At 28.1% G+C, this 11,063-nt stretch overlaps 3 protein-coding genes across 4 annotated transcripts; 1 reads left to right on the top strand and 2 right to left on the bottom strand.

Moving 5' to 3' along the window:
• Positions 1-295: 295 nt before the first annotated feature.
• Positions 296-2,237, bottom strand: LOC113399676 (protein FAM177A1). Of its 2 annotated transcripts, none has more exons than XM_026638862.2 (2): positions 1,981-2,237; positions 296-1,070 (listed from the first exon to the last, which is right to left on the bottom strand). In XM_026638862.2, exons 1-2 carry the CDS (start codon positions 2,092-2,094, stop codon positions 786-788), a joined length of 399 nt encoding a protein of 132 aa, XP_026494647.2. In that variant the 5' UTR covers positions 2,095-2,237; the 3' UTR covers positions 296-785. The 2 variants fall into 2 exon arrangements, with proteins under 2 accessions (XP_026494647.2, XP_026494646.2); XM_026638861.2 differs by having other exon boundaries at positions 321-1,070; positions 1,933-2,222.
• Positions 2,238-3,010: 773 nt separating this feature from the next.
• On the top strand, positions 3,011-7,733 carry LOC113399647 (zinc finger protein 391-like). Its single transcript, XM_026638824.2, has 10 exons — positions 3,011-3,308; positions 3,477-3,670; positions 3,765-3,826; positions 4,040-4,226; positions 4,353-4,672; positions 5,083-5,624; positions 6,270-6,383; positions 6,676-6,827; positions 7,250-7,344; positions 7,505-7,733. Exons 1-10 carry the CDS (start codon positions 3,204-3,206, stop codon positions 7,672-7,674), a joined length of 1,941 nt encoding a protein of 646 aa, XP_026494609.2. The 5' UTR covers positions 3,011-3,203; the 3' UTR covers positions 7,675-7,733.
• A 91-nt stretch (positions 7,734-7,824) lies between these two features.
• On the bottom strand, positions 7,825-10,972 carry LOC113399648 (upstream stimulatory factor 2). The gene is made up of 7 exons (XM_026638825.2): positions 10,835-10,972; positions 10,607-10,650; positions 10,332-10,427; positions 10,012-10,092; positions 9,636-9,757; positions 9,348-9,532; positions 7,825-9,277 (listed from the first exon to the last, which is right to left on the bottom strand). The coding sequence occupies exons 1-7, from the start codon at positions 10,885-10,887 to the stop codon at positions 9,109-9,111; spliced, it is 750 nt and encodes a 249-aa protein (XP_026494610.1). The 5' UTR covers positions 10,888-10,972; the 3' UTR covers positions 7,825-9,108.
• Between the last annotated feature and the right edge of the window lie 91 nt (positions 10,973-11,063).

Here is an 11,063-nt window from a genome sequence, read left to right as displayed (position 1 = left end):
GAGCCACCTGCTCGTTTGCCACCACTAACATAAAAAAAAAAAATAAGTTTTTTCAAGCATAGTATACACAATTGAATACATCATAAAGATATTTATATTCTAAGATCATGATGATAAGTCCCGGTTAGAGTACTAAAACTTGCAACACACACAAAAATTAAATCAAATCATTATAATATTGATATCAAACATAACTCATTTAAAAAATTTTATAGTGTCAAGTTTCAAAATTGACAGTAAAATTAAATACACTTCATGAATTTAATTAATTAAATTGGTAATTTTTAATCATTTTAATTTGCAAATGCCCTAAACATTATTTTTAAATAAAAAAAAAATATATAAACAAGTTATTATTACATATTTGTGACTATTAATTCCTATTCTAACTTTACATCAACAAATGTCATTTATATGCTAATAAGTGCAAATATTACTTTGTAAAGACTAAAGACTTTAATTGTAAATAAGTAATTAAGTCTGCTATGTAAAGAAAATTCATGTAAAATATCTGATCCCAATGATTCAGATATTTCATAATGATTACAAAGCTAATGTGTAAATATGGTTTGACCTTACCTTTTGTGCTGGCTTTACAAATATAAATAATATTCAAAAAAATAATTCTTAAAAGAAAATCATAAAATGTTCTAAATTTTATATATTGGGGTTTATTTCTCATTATAAAAAAGTGCAGACTGGTGTGTTCTGTAAATTTGAAGCTGATTACTTCCTAGACTAATTTCTAATATTACAATTTTTCCCACCATTAGTCATTGAAATCTTTAAACTTGCATGTTATCATAGTTTCCCATAACTTTTAAAGGTTCATTTAGGACTAGAGGTATATCACCTCCTCCATTCTTTGGCACCCAACCGGCTGATTCATCTTCTATCCTCTTTTTCTCTTCTTGTAATCTTTCATATTCATTGATCTCGATTTGATATTTAGGCGTTGTTATTCCAAAGAAATTAGCTAATGATTCCCCTGCATAATCCACTGCATTCAGAACCTTTGATCCAGACCTTGAAGCATAATGTGAAAACCAAGGTCCCCATGTTAATGATTTCTGAAAAATATCAATATAGGGTATTATTTCAAATTTATTTCTCAATTTAGTTACTGTACTAACATATTGTATGATTATTAGCCAATAGAAGACAGAATGTTGTTACAAATGTTTAATTAATTTGTCATTAAAACATGATCTTTGTATTGTACCACAAAACAATTTTACTGTTACATATAGTAGAACTACCATTTAGAATATACATAAATAATAAGTTATGAATGTTATGTAGAATGTTAGAAGAAACAAGTGTGTGTATACTCTTGTTATATTTGTTAATAAAAAAACCTGCCCTTATACCAATTTTACTTGGAGTCAGGGCAGCGTCTCTTCTTCCATACTCCTCTGTCGGACGTCATCTCACAAGTAACATTCTTTCTAACCATATCATATACTCAATATATCATATTAAATAATAAGATTGTTAAAAGAAAACTCCCTACTTTACCATGTTTTGGTTTTTTATATAAATTCAATTGCTCACAATGTTATGTATGTTGGGGATAAGTATATCTATGATAAAATAAAGTTCCTAATCCGTAAACTGGATTTAAAGGAGACATTGAAGGATTTTACAAAAATTACTTATCATTCCCTCATTTTTTAACCTTCTCATACTTTTTCGGAGATTTTCTGGCTTTAATACTTTAATAATTCCAACATCAAAATATATTTACTAAATTATTGTTGGTCATTGTAATTTTTAATGTGGCTGTAAAAACTTAGAATTGAATTTCAATAAGGTTTTTTAGAAAGCTTTTAGATTTTTTTTACTACATTTTATACTATTAAATATTATAAACTGACCAATTAAAATGTCAAGTTAGACACTTTAAAATGTAAAGTTTTGACCATTACTCACTGGATCTATATTTTCATCAATATTTTTAACACTTTGAAGTTCATTCACCTTTTCTTCTTCTATTTCTTCCTCTACTCCGTCGCTGAAGTGTAGCATTCTTATAGACCTGTTAATATTAACATGCACTGCAGAGTCCATCTTATTTACTTCGTTAGTTTCCATCTTGAGGCTTGATGTATTAACTAGTATTATTCAAAGTTACAATTTCAGAAATTTGTCATCGCTCGCCACAACAAAGTCTGTTGTTAACAAATTAAAAGTATCAATAAACAATGATTCAACTCTTCCGTTTGTTATCCTCAAAATTGTTCTTTTGAAATGTCAAATAGTGTTTACAGTTTGCACGGATTGCAATCGATAATATATCAATTGTTGTACCAATAATATCTAATGCTTAGACATAACATCATCGACATATTTTATAGCTTTTAGAAATTCAGTTAAATCTTTTCTTAAAAAGATAATTATTAGCCCAATTTATACATATATTTTTTTAATTTTATTTATTACATATTTTGAGGCACCTCTTAATATAACAACAATATTTTAAACAACTTCTTAATATGCTAGTTGCTACCAGTAGCGATGAGAAAAAACGGATTACTTGTGCTACTAAGACTCAAAATCAATAAAGAGTAAAATATTCCAAAATTTATAATTAAAATTCCTTTTCTGTTAAAAAAAATATGAGGTGATATACTTTTAATAAGGTTTTTTGTTTAATTACTTCAAGGTTCAAATATTTCAACGGCAAAGGAAACAAAGACATATTTAGAGATGAATATTTGCACCGTTTGTTCACATCAGCTTTTTCCCCAGCGGCTTCGACACTCAACGCTGTTTGCCTGATATTGATGCATAAATGACAACAATTATATAATTAGAGTCGTTTTTGCTCATGCTCATGCTCAGACTGCAGTTTTACTGTGTTATGAGATTGGCATTACTGTGTATAGCAACCATAACATTTTCAGTTTATATGTATTATCTATGCATAACGTTTTCTGACGTTTGATACAGAAACGATATTGTCAATTTGTCAATTAATATCAACAATTCAACATTCTCAACAGTCGAAACTTGTTTTCTTTATCCAGGAATATAAGTATATTTGAAAAGAAAACATATTTTTTAAGAAGGTGATATATGGCAACTATTGAAAAAGTAATAAAGAAAAACTAAACAAGCTAGCCGGTTAACAATTCGTTTAATAATCGTTAAATAAATAACAACAAAAATATTCAGTTTTTTAACTGCAATATATATGAAACATGGAGAGTTTCTGTAGAGGATGTCTATCGAAATATGACCCGATTGAGTTAATACAATATAGTGAAAAAAATAGAAGGTTATTTGTGTACTCTACTGGTTTACAGGTAATATATATATTTATACAATTTGTTTCAAAATTATACTTCAAGCACCTTTTTGTGTTATCTTTCTTTAAAATTTGTTTAATACGTCGTATACATTTACTAAAATTACGTATATCAACTTTAATATTTATCTAAAATAATACTTTAAAAATTTATAAATATTTTTAGGTCAAACGGAATGACACTTTCATATTCCAATTATGTAAAGAATGTTCTATAAACATGAAGACGGCGTGTAATTTCAAAAAGAATTGCCGCAACTCTGATAAAAAGCTCAAAAGTTACATAGAACTAAAGGAATCTGGTGAAAACATAGAATTTTGCACATTTCTTAAAAACACTGATGATACCATAAAATTCAGGTATTATAACTATATTAGCTATGTTCTTGGCTGTAATTAGTTATGTGTTTTAAAGTAATACAGTTGAAATTTTTAAAATAATATTTTTATACAGGCTTCCAATGAATATTGGAAACAGTACGCCGGCTCATCAAAAGATCCGGGATGATGATAATGGTAAGATTTTTTTAAGTTCAAAGAGCGGTAATTATACAGATTGTGTGGCATTTACAGTTACATTGTGTTCCTAGTTGGGACAAATCTATTTTATTTCTTAGATAATTGAATAAATAGTTTTAATTTTCTATATTAAAGCTCACTAACAGACTAATGAGAGACTTAGTATATTTTAAATATTATTATTTATATATTTTATTGGATATCTTTCAGAATCAACATGTACAAGCATACAAAACTTCATGACGGATATCCTTCAAGCTGAAGAAATTCCAGACAGTGAGGCACGCATCATCAGGGAAGTGATAGAGGAGGAAGCAGATATTTTGGAAGACTCCTTAGACTCCCATTGGCTGCAGGATGATGTCTCAGTTGATAGTGATTATAGGTTGGATTTTAGGTAAAAAATGGTTTTTATATTTTTACTAAAAATAAAAAATGTCATTGCAGAAATGACATCCAACTGGAAACACTCTTAAATGTTTATAATTTCTGTTAAAATTGTTTTAAATATTATTTGGTTCAGTTTCAGTCCTTTTTCTACACCTCGTTCAGCTATTAATGAGAACCAATTCAGTCCAATTAAATTGACTAACCAACTAAAAGACAGTGAAATAGAAAAACATAATCCAGAATTGATTATTGAAAATGTAGCACAAAATAATGTAGAAAATATTTTTACAAGTAAACCGGCCATTAGTTTGAATGATAGCGACTTTAAAAATGAGTTTAATTTGAATATAGCACAAGATAAAAAATGCGTAATAGATGTTAATTTAGAAAATGCGCTGAGAAATGACACAGCCCAGAAAGTGTCACTGGAAGAACTGATTTCTACTCCTCCCAGTAAGTATCCATAAATATACTTATTTGAGACTTAAGAACTTAGTATAAAAGGCATGCTTATCCCTTGAAGAGATTTCTTCCAAAACATCCAAAAAATAATAACATATATTGATCATATATGGTTAAAATATATGTTATTTAAATTTAGTAAGGCCCTTACAAACATTTTTGAATTGTCATTATACAAGATTAAATAATCACTTAAGTTACACACAAGTTAGTATATATCAATTATCGGTGTGCATTAGTATGAGTGACGCTCATGCTTGCAAATTGTCATAGTATAAGAAAAAGAACACCAAAAAAAAAAAATAGATTAAATTAATATGCTACCTACCCAGACAAACTGGCACAAAACCCAACCAAGTGTTCATCATTTTAGTAATCAAAAATATTACTTTTCATTTCAGTGATTCCAAATATATCAGGACCTCCTACACCTGTGATAAAAAATATTCTATTTGGAAATAATATAGATCTTGATAGTGAAATAACACAAAAGGAAAATTTAGATTGTCAACATCGTAAAGAAGAATTAAGAGATATACAGCCAGATATTGATGTGATAGATGAATTTCTTAATGTTAATCATGTAAATTTAAAAGAAAATACTGAAGATATTGAATTTAGTAATAGTTTAATGGATTTGGATGAAGTTGAGAGTATAGATATATATTTTAATAAAACATTAGAGAAAGAATCAGATGACAATGATATGAAAAGGTCTATGTCACCTATAGAAAATAAATATTGCATAACAAACTTCTATTGTAAAATGTGCAAACGTCAGTTTAAAAATTTATTAGCATTAAAAGTACACTGCACAAAATATCATAAATTTAAAATAGAGAAACCAAAAACGAAACGGATTAGGAAACAGTATATTTGTGACTTCTGTGGACAACTGTTTGCATCATCGAGGTGTATTGTGAAGCACCTTGAAAGACATCAGGTATGTTATAGAGTTACTTATTGTGTATATTGCTATCTTGATTATATCTCAAAACAACAACATCCAGCACCATTTATTGAGTGACATGTCTTAATGCAATTCTTGCCAATTGTGAGTAAACCAAAGACTGGGAACAAGAATTTGAGTAATTTTTGTATGAGCATTAGTCTTATTTAAAAAAAGTATATAAATTCATACAGTGTATATACTTTGTATGTTTGTTTTATTATATTCTGATAAATAATTTATCGAATATAAATTTTCTATTTAATATTATTTGATTAATAATTTACGTATAATAAATAATATTAAATATGTCATAGATGCAGTTTTTTATTGTAGCTATTTTATGTGGTTTGGTTGGCTCGCTAGGGTCCATATGAAGAACATTAAGGCGAAATGTGAGGATCTTTTAGCTTTTAATTGAAACAAATTGTTTTCCTCGGCGATTATAGTTCGACCCAGTGCAACCGCTTTATTTTAAAGTGATTTACATTAAAAATCGTTGTTCGTTGTTATCTAGCGAAAGCATTATTAATGTTTTTATTTACTGTAACATATTGACATTGTAATATTGAAATGAAGTGTAAGCTGTCCGAAGTCGCGTTGAGTAAGCTTTAATTGATATATGTTTCCTTTTTTCAGAAACCAAAAACGTATGAATGCAAGAAATGTACCTTGACATTTAAGACAGAGGCTGGGATGAGATTACATGAAAGCATTCACACGGGGATCAGAATAAAGAACAGAAATAGTAAAGTTAGTAAAAATAACTCTTATTTAAGTATATTATTTTTTTTCTTTTAGGGTAGTAGGTGTAGGTTACTTAGGGTAGTGTGCAATCATCTTGTCATATAATTATAATTTATAACAGTAATAAAGTCTCGCATTTTAAACATCACAATAATTTAAAAAAAAATCATGATTAAAAACATGGAATCAAAGACTTAACAATAAAGAATAATTAATTGCTAGTCTTTATTTTCATTAATGGAGTATAGAAATCCATGAAGTCCAAAATGGCGAAATATAATTTCAATTTTATTTTCAGAAAAAATATGTTTGTAGCGTTTGTGGAGCAGTATGCAGCAGTTCTTCAAATTACAATATCCACAAAAGACGGCACCTAAATAAATTTACAATATCATGTGAAGAGTGTGGGAAAGGCTTCTATAGAACTTCCGATTTGGTAATCCATATGAGGTAACAGTTCTCACTTTCACAGATAACGATAAAGTATTATAGGTATTGATAATATTTGTCCAATACCTCTCTCAATTAATATATTTGCCAATCATGTTCAAGATTAGTTTAGTATTCCAGCCACAGCAAGAGTAAAGACAAATAAACAACTCTGACTTTGAATTGGATTGATATCTTGACTAATCTATGATAATAACCTCATCGCGGAAAAAAGCATTTAGAATTTCAGCGTAATTGTTTTCAGAACGTTGTTAGTGGAATGAAAGTGGATAGAAGTTGAATTATAATATTTTATATATTTATCAAGAACAGTTTGTAGAGCAAAATATAGCAGAGCTAATGGCAAATCGCATTAAATGTTTTTTTTTTGCCTTTACCGCACTTAACTTCCTTCGATTTATAAAAACATGTTTATATTCCAGAAAACATACTGGGGAGCGACCTTATGAATGTAAATATTGCCCCCGCCGTTTTATCCGGCAAGATATTCTTAGCAGACATATGAAATGTCATACAGGTACTTATAGTCGTTAGGGCTTTCATTTTATCAGTATGTAACTTTTTTTTTTTTAAATCCTTAATATAAAATAATAAATTGAACCTACTACTGCTGCCCCTAGTGGATATTTGTTTAATCTCACGAGGAAACAGGATAATTATTAATGATCTTATTTCAGGCGAGAAACCTTTCACTTGTCAATTCTGTGATACAAAGTTCTGCAAAGCATATGATTTGAAGTCTCATCAAAGTAAATCCAAATTATGTATCCATCGTCAGATGGAAGTAATAAAGGAGAAAAACGATGTAGAAAATGAAATACTTGTTACAAATGCTTTTGTATTTTAAATACACTATTTGTAAGCAAAAAGAAAATGTGTAAATAAATATAAATACATTATTAAAAAATCGTTTTACTTTTGATTTATTAATTTAATTTCTCTGTACAAAATCCATCTCATGTTTGTAATATCAGTATCGAAGAACCTTTGCCTCTAACTATAACTTACTAATTACACCAATAAACTCCATATAATTCCAGAATAATGTGTACTTGATTTAAACAAGGTTAATAAATCAACCAAATATCCCAATATGTCTTAAAATCTGCTCACTTATTGCCAAATACACTTGTAATTGTTTTCGAATTTATAATTATTTTATTGCGAGAGTATCAACAAAATTGGTGTACAATACTTTTTTATTTTTGAAGCTATCAACTGTAATCGCATAGATCTTCTTATAACTGCAACAAGTCTGCAGATTTTGTTATTACTTTATAATTTTCACAATTATATAAAATTCATACTCTCATTGAGCACCAAAGGTTCACCAGGCCTGATTTGTTTGGTACAATTTAAAATATATAAATTAATGCACAAATAAAGAATATTAATATCATAAATCAACTGTAATAGTCTTAGTTGCATATATAATTAGCATTTAAGTATAAAAAATACCTCAGTTCACTTATAAATTCATTCGGTATGTTTGATATTAATTGATATATTAAAGAAATACAGTGATATTAGTTTAATAAGATGTATTTCCCTATTATACAAAAAAAAAAACAATAACTACCTAATTCTTAAATTATAAATTTGGTTTTAACAACTAAAATATAACATTTACAACATAACATTTTATTTTATTTCACAAACAAAAATTCATTCTTCATATGATTAATCCAAAACTTGATATAGACAAGGAGTATTAAAAAAAAATGTATATTTATGTATAAATCATTTGTTGAACGAAAAAATGTGATGTAGCAGATCAACAGTAACCCTACTTCTATACATAAATATTAAATATAGATATTTAATTCTATTATTCTATGAATTTTGTTACTATTGCTACTTCCAATATTGTCATAATTCAATAAACTTTTTATAACATCAATATTCATTTGTAGTTACCCCACGAAATACAACTATGTATATCAAAAAAATAAATAGCAAACTTTATCAAGCTGGACGAATAACAATATCTTATTTATTCTTTCATATGAAATTTTTGATCTTATCTTTCAAATGAGTCATTTTCAGTATATTACAAGAGATTTAACCATTTGAAACATTAAGTTAACAATTAATTCGTTCAAATAAAAAGCATGTGGAATCAAGAGTTAACAATTACACAATAACAGTTATAACTTAAAATTTATTCCTGCTACTTACCATAATTTCTTGTCACTTTCTAAGCTTATTACTCAGCACCTTGGATTTCCATCATGAACATTAGTCCAACACTTACACATTACAACTATTAAACTAATTTAAGCTAAGACTTTTGACCTTTCGGTCGGTGGCTAGGTGTACTTGAAATCAGACAGTTGTCCGCTAACTGTACCCGCATTGAGGTGTTCTCTTTCCTTAGTTCTGTTAATTCTTGATTGAGCCTTAAGACTTCTAATACAAGTTTGTCATTATCAACCTCCAGCTTTTCCAATCTAGAATCAAATAATTTTTTTATTCAAATGCACATGAGATATGAAAATAACTCAAAATGATTTTATTTACTTCTTCTGTTTCTCGGTGAGTTCAGTGATGTGGTCACAGGCTTTAGCTAAAATGCCACCCTTACTCGCTGTGTCGGGAAGACCAGAATTAGGTACTAGAGCAGCTAGTTTTGTGATCCAACTGTTAATTTTATCCCTTCGGCGCCTTTCCACTTCATTGTGGGTTGCCCTTCTTTTGTCATCCCGCTGAAGTTATATTAAGAATATATTAAAGTAATCATTTCAGCTATCAGAGTACTCAAAAAAGATTTATTATAATTTATTATCTTTAAATAGATTCAATCATTACCTTTTTGGCTGTTATAGCTTTATTTTGCATTGGTTGTCTTCTAATTACTTTTTTTTGTGTTGCAGTTGTTCCGAATACTTGTACTGGGTTGCTTATGACATAAAACTCACCGCTGGGTATCACTGTCAATATAAAAATGTTATTATTACACTTAACATGTACATGAATTAAATATTTTTTCCTTTAACTTACAATCTATATACATATACTGAACTGTACAGCATGAGGTTAATCATGATATTTATTTATGAAAAGTTTACAAAAACAGAAATATTATACATAAATATATAAAAGAGTGTATACTTTCACTGATATTTCGATGAGATAAACAAAACATTTTTTTTTCTTCAAATTATTATAAGTTATTACAACATACCATGTGTTGGAGAATGGGAAGACATAGTGTTAGGTGTTTCTTCACCAGTCATTTGGACTAGTTTATATGTCACTGCTCCAGCTGAAAAAGATAATCCCACTCAAAGATAACCCATTTCAAATTATATGTGTATTCTAATCTGTTACTACACATTGACTAGAATCAAATAAGTGCAAGATTACAAAACAAAGAAATATAGTATATTTTAAGTCTTCCTAATCATATTCTTAATAAACAATGAAATTTTTATGTTATATCTCTCATATTTACTGGAAAAGTTGTAGTGATATTGTCAATTAAATTCATCTTGTTTAACTTACATAAATCCTTAAAGTTATATGAGGAGCTATTATCTTCTTCATTACCATCCAGAAAAGACTGTGAAACTAAATGTGATCTTTCACACTCAGCACTCCCTGAAATTCAAATAATGCATTTTTTTACTTATAGTATGCTTATACTTAGTTAAATAAGCCTCTTTTAATTTATTAAATGTAAGATTTAATTGAATAATATTATCATGTTTTAATGTTGACAAATATTCGTATATTGTTCGGACTAAGCAATGTGAATTTAAAAACAATTTATTTCGTACCAAATGATCCTTCATCGACCATGCCCAGCAACTCACTATCTGCACTGTAAATAATATCCACAATAAACAAATAAAACTAAGATATTCAAACATAAATAATATCACGAAAGAAGAAATATTTGTCAAATTGCAAAACTAATGTTGACCTTCGCTGGCACTTTAGATTAATATAATTATGTAATAGAAATGAGACCGAAACATTTATATAAGATGCCGATAATGTTTTACCTGTTATCGAGTGAATTTTCATGGATGTCAACTTCAACTTCTACTTTGGCCATTGCGCGTAATTATTTTTGAATTTTCTAAACTTGATCACGGGGACAAAATAAAGTGGTCATGTGATGAAGCCAGAGACAAATTGACACAGATACCTAAGTGTAAAATACGTACTGTATTAAATGTCATAGACAACTATGAAGTATATTTATATAATTATAAACTATATTTTATTTAA

The sequence above is a fragment of the Vanessa tameamea genome, chromosome 15 (assembly GCF_037043105.1).
Source record: "Vanessa tameamea isolate UH-Manoa-2023 chromosome 15, ilVanTame1 primary haplotype, whole genome shotgun sequence".
NCBI lineage: Eukaryota > Metazoa > Arthropoda > Insecta > Lepidoptera > Nymphalidae > Vanessa > Vanessa tameamea.
The sequence above is the reverse complement of the archived record's forward strand: the minus strand, read 5'-3'. Positions and strand labels throughout refer to the sequence as shown.

Excerpts from the sequence above, each read along its gene's own strand:
- LOC113399676 (XM_026638861.2), bottom strand. The coding sequence starts at position 2,094 with ATGGAAACTAACGAAGTAAATAAGATGGACTCTGCAGTGCATGTTAAT. Across the intron at positions 1,071-1,932 it reads TTGATGAAAATATAGATCCA|AAATCATTAACATGGGGACC; the intron begins GTGAGTAATGGT and ends GATATTTTTCAG.
- LOC113399647 (XM_026638824.2), top strand. The coding sequence starts at position 3,204 with ATGGAGAGTTTCTGTAGAGGATGTCTATCGAAATATGACCCGATTGAG. Across the intron at positions 4,227-4,352 it reads GATTATAGGTTGGATTTTAG|TTTCAGTCCTTTTTCTACAC; the intron begins GTAAAAAATGGT and ends TATTTGGTTCAG. Across the intron at positions 4,673-5,082 it reads ACTGATTTCTACTCCTCCCA|TGATTCCAAATATATCAGGA; the intron begins GTAAGTATCCAT and ends TTTTCATTTCAG.
- LOC113399648 (XM_026638825.2), bottom strand. The coding sequence starts at position 10,887 with ATGGCCAAAGTAGAAGTTGAAGTTGACATCCATGAAAATTCACTCGAT. Across the intron at positions 10,093-10,331 it reads ATATAACTTTAAGGATTTAT|CTGGAGCAGTGACATATAAA; the intron begins GTAAGTTAAACA and ends TATCTTTTTCAG. Across the intron at positions 9,278-9,347 it reads CTCACCGAGAAACAGAAGAA|ATTGGAAAAGCTGGAGGTTG; the intron begins GTAAATAAAATC and ends ATTTGATTCTAG.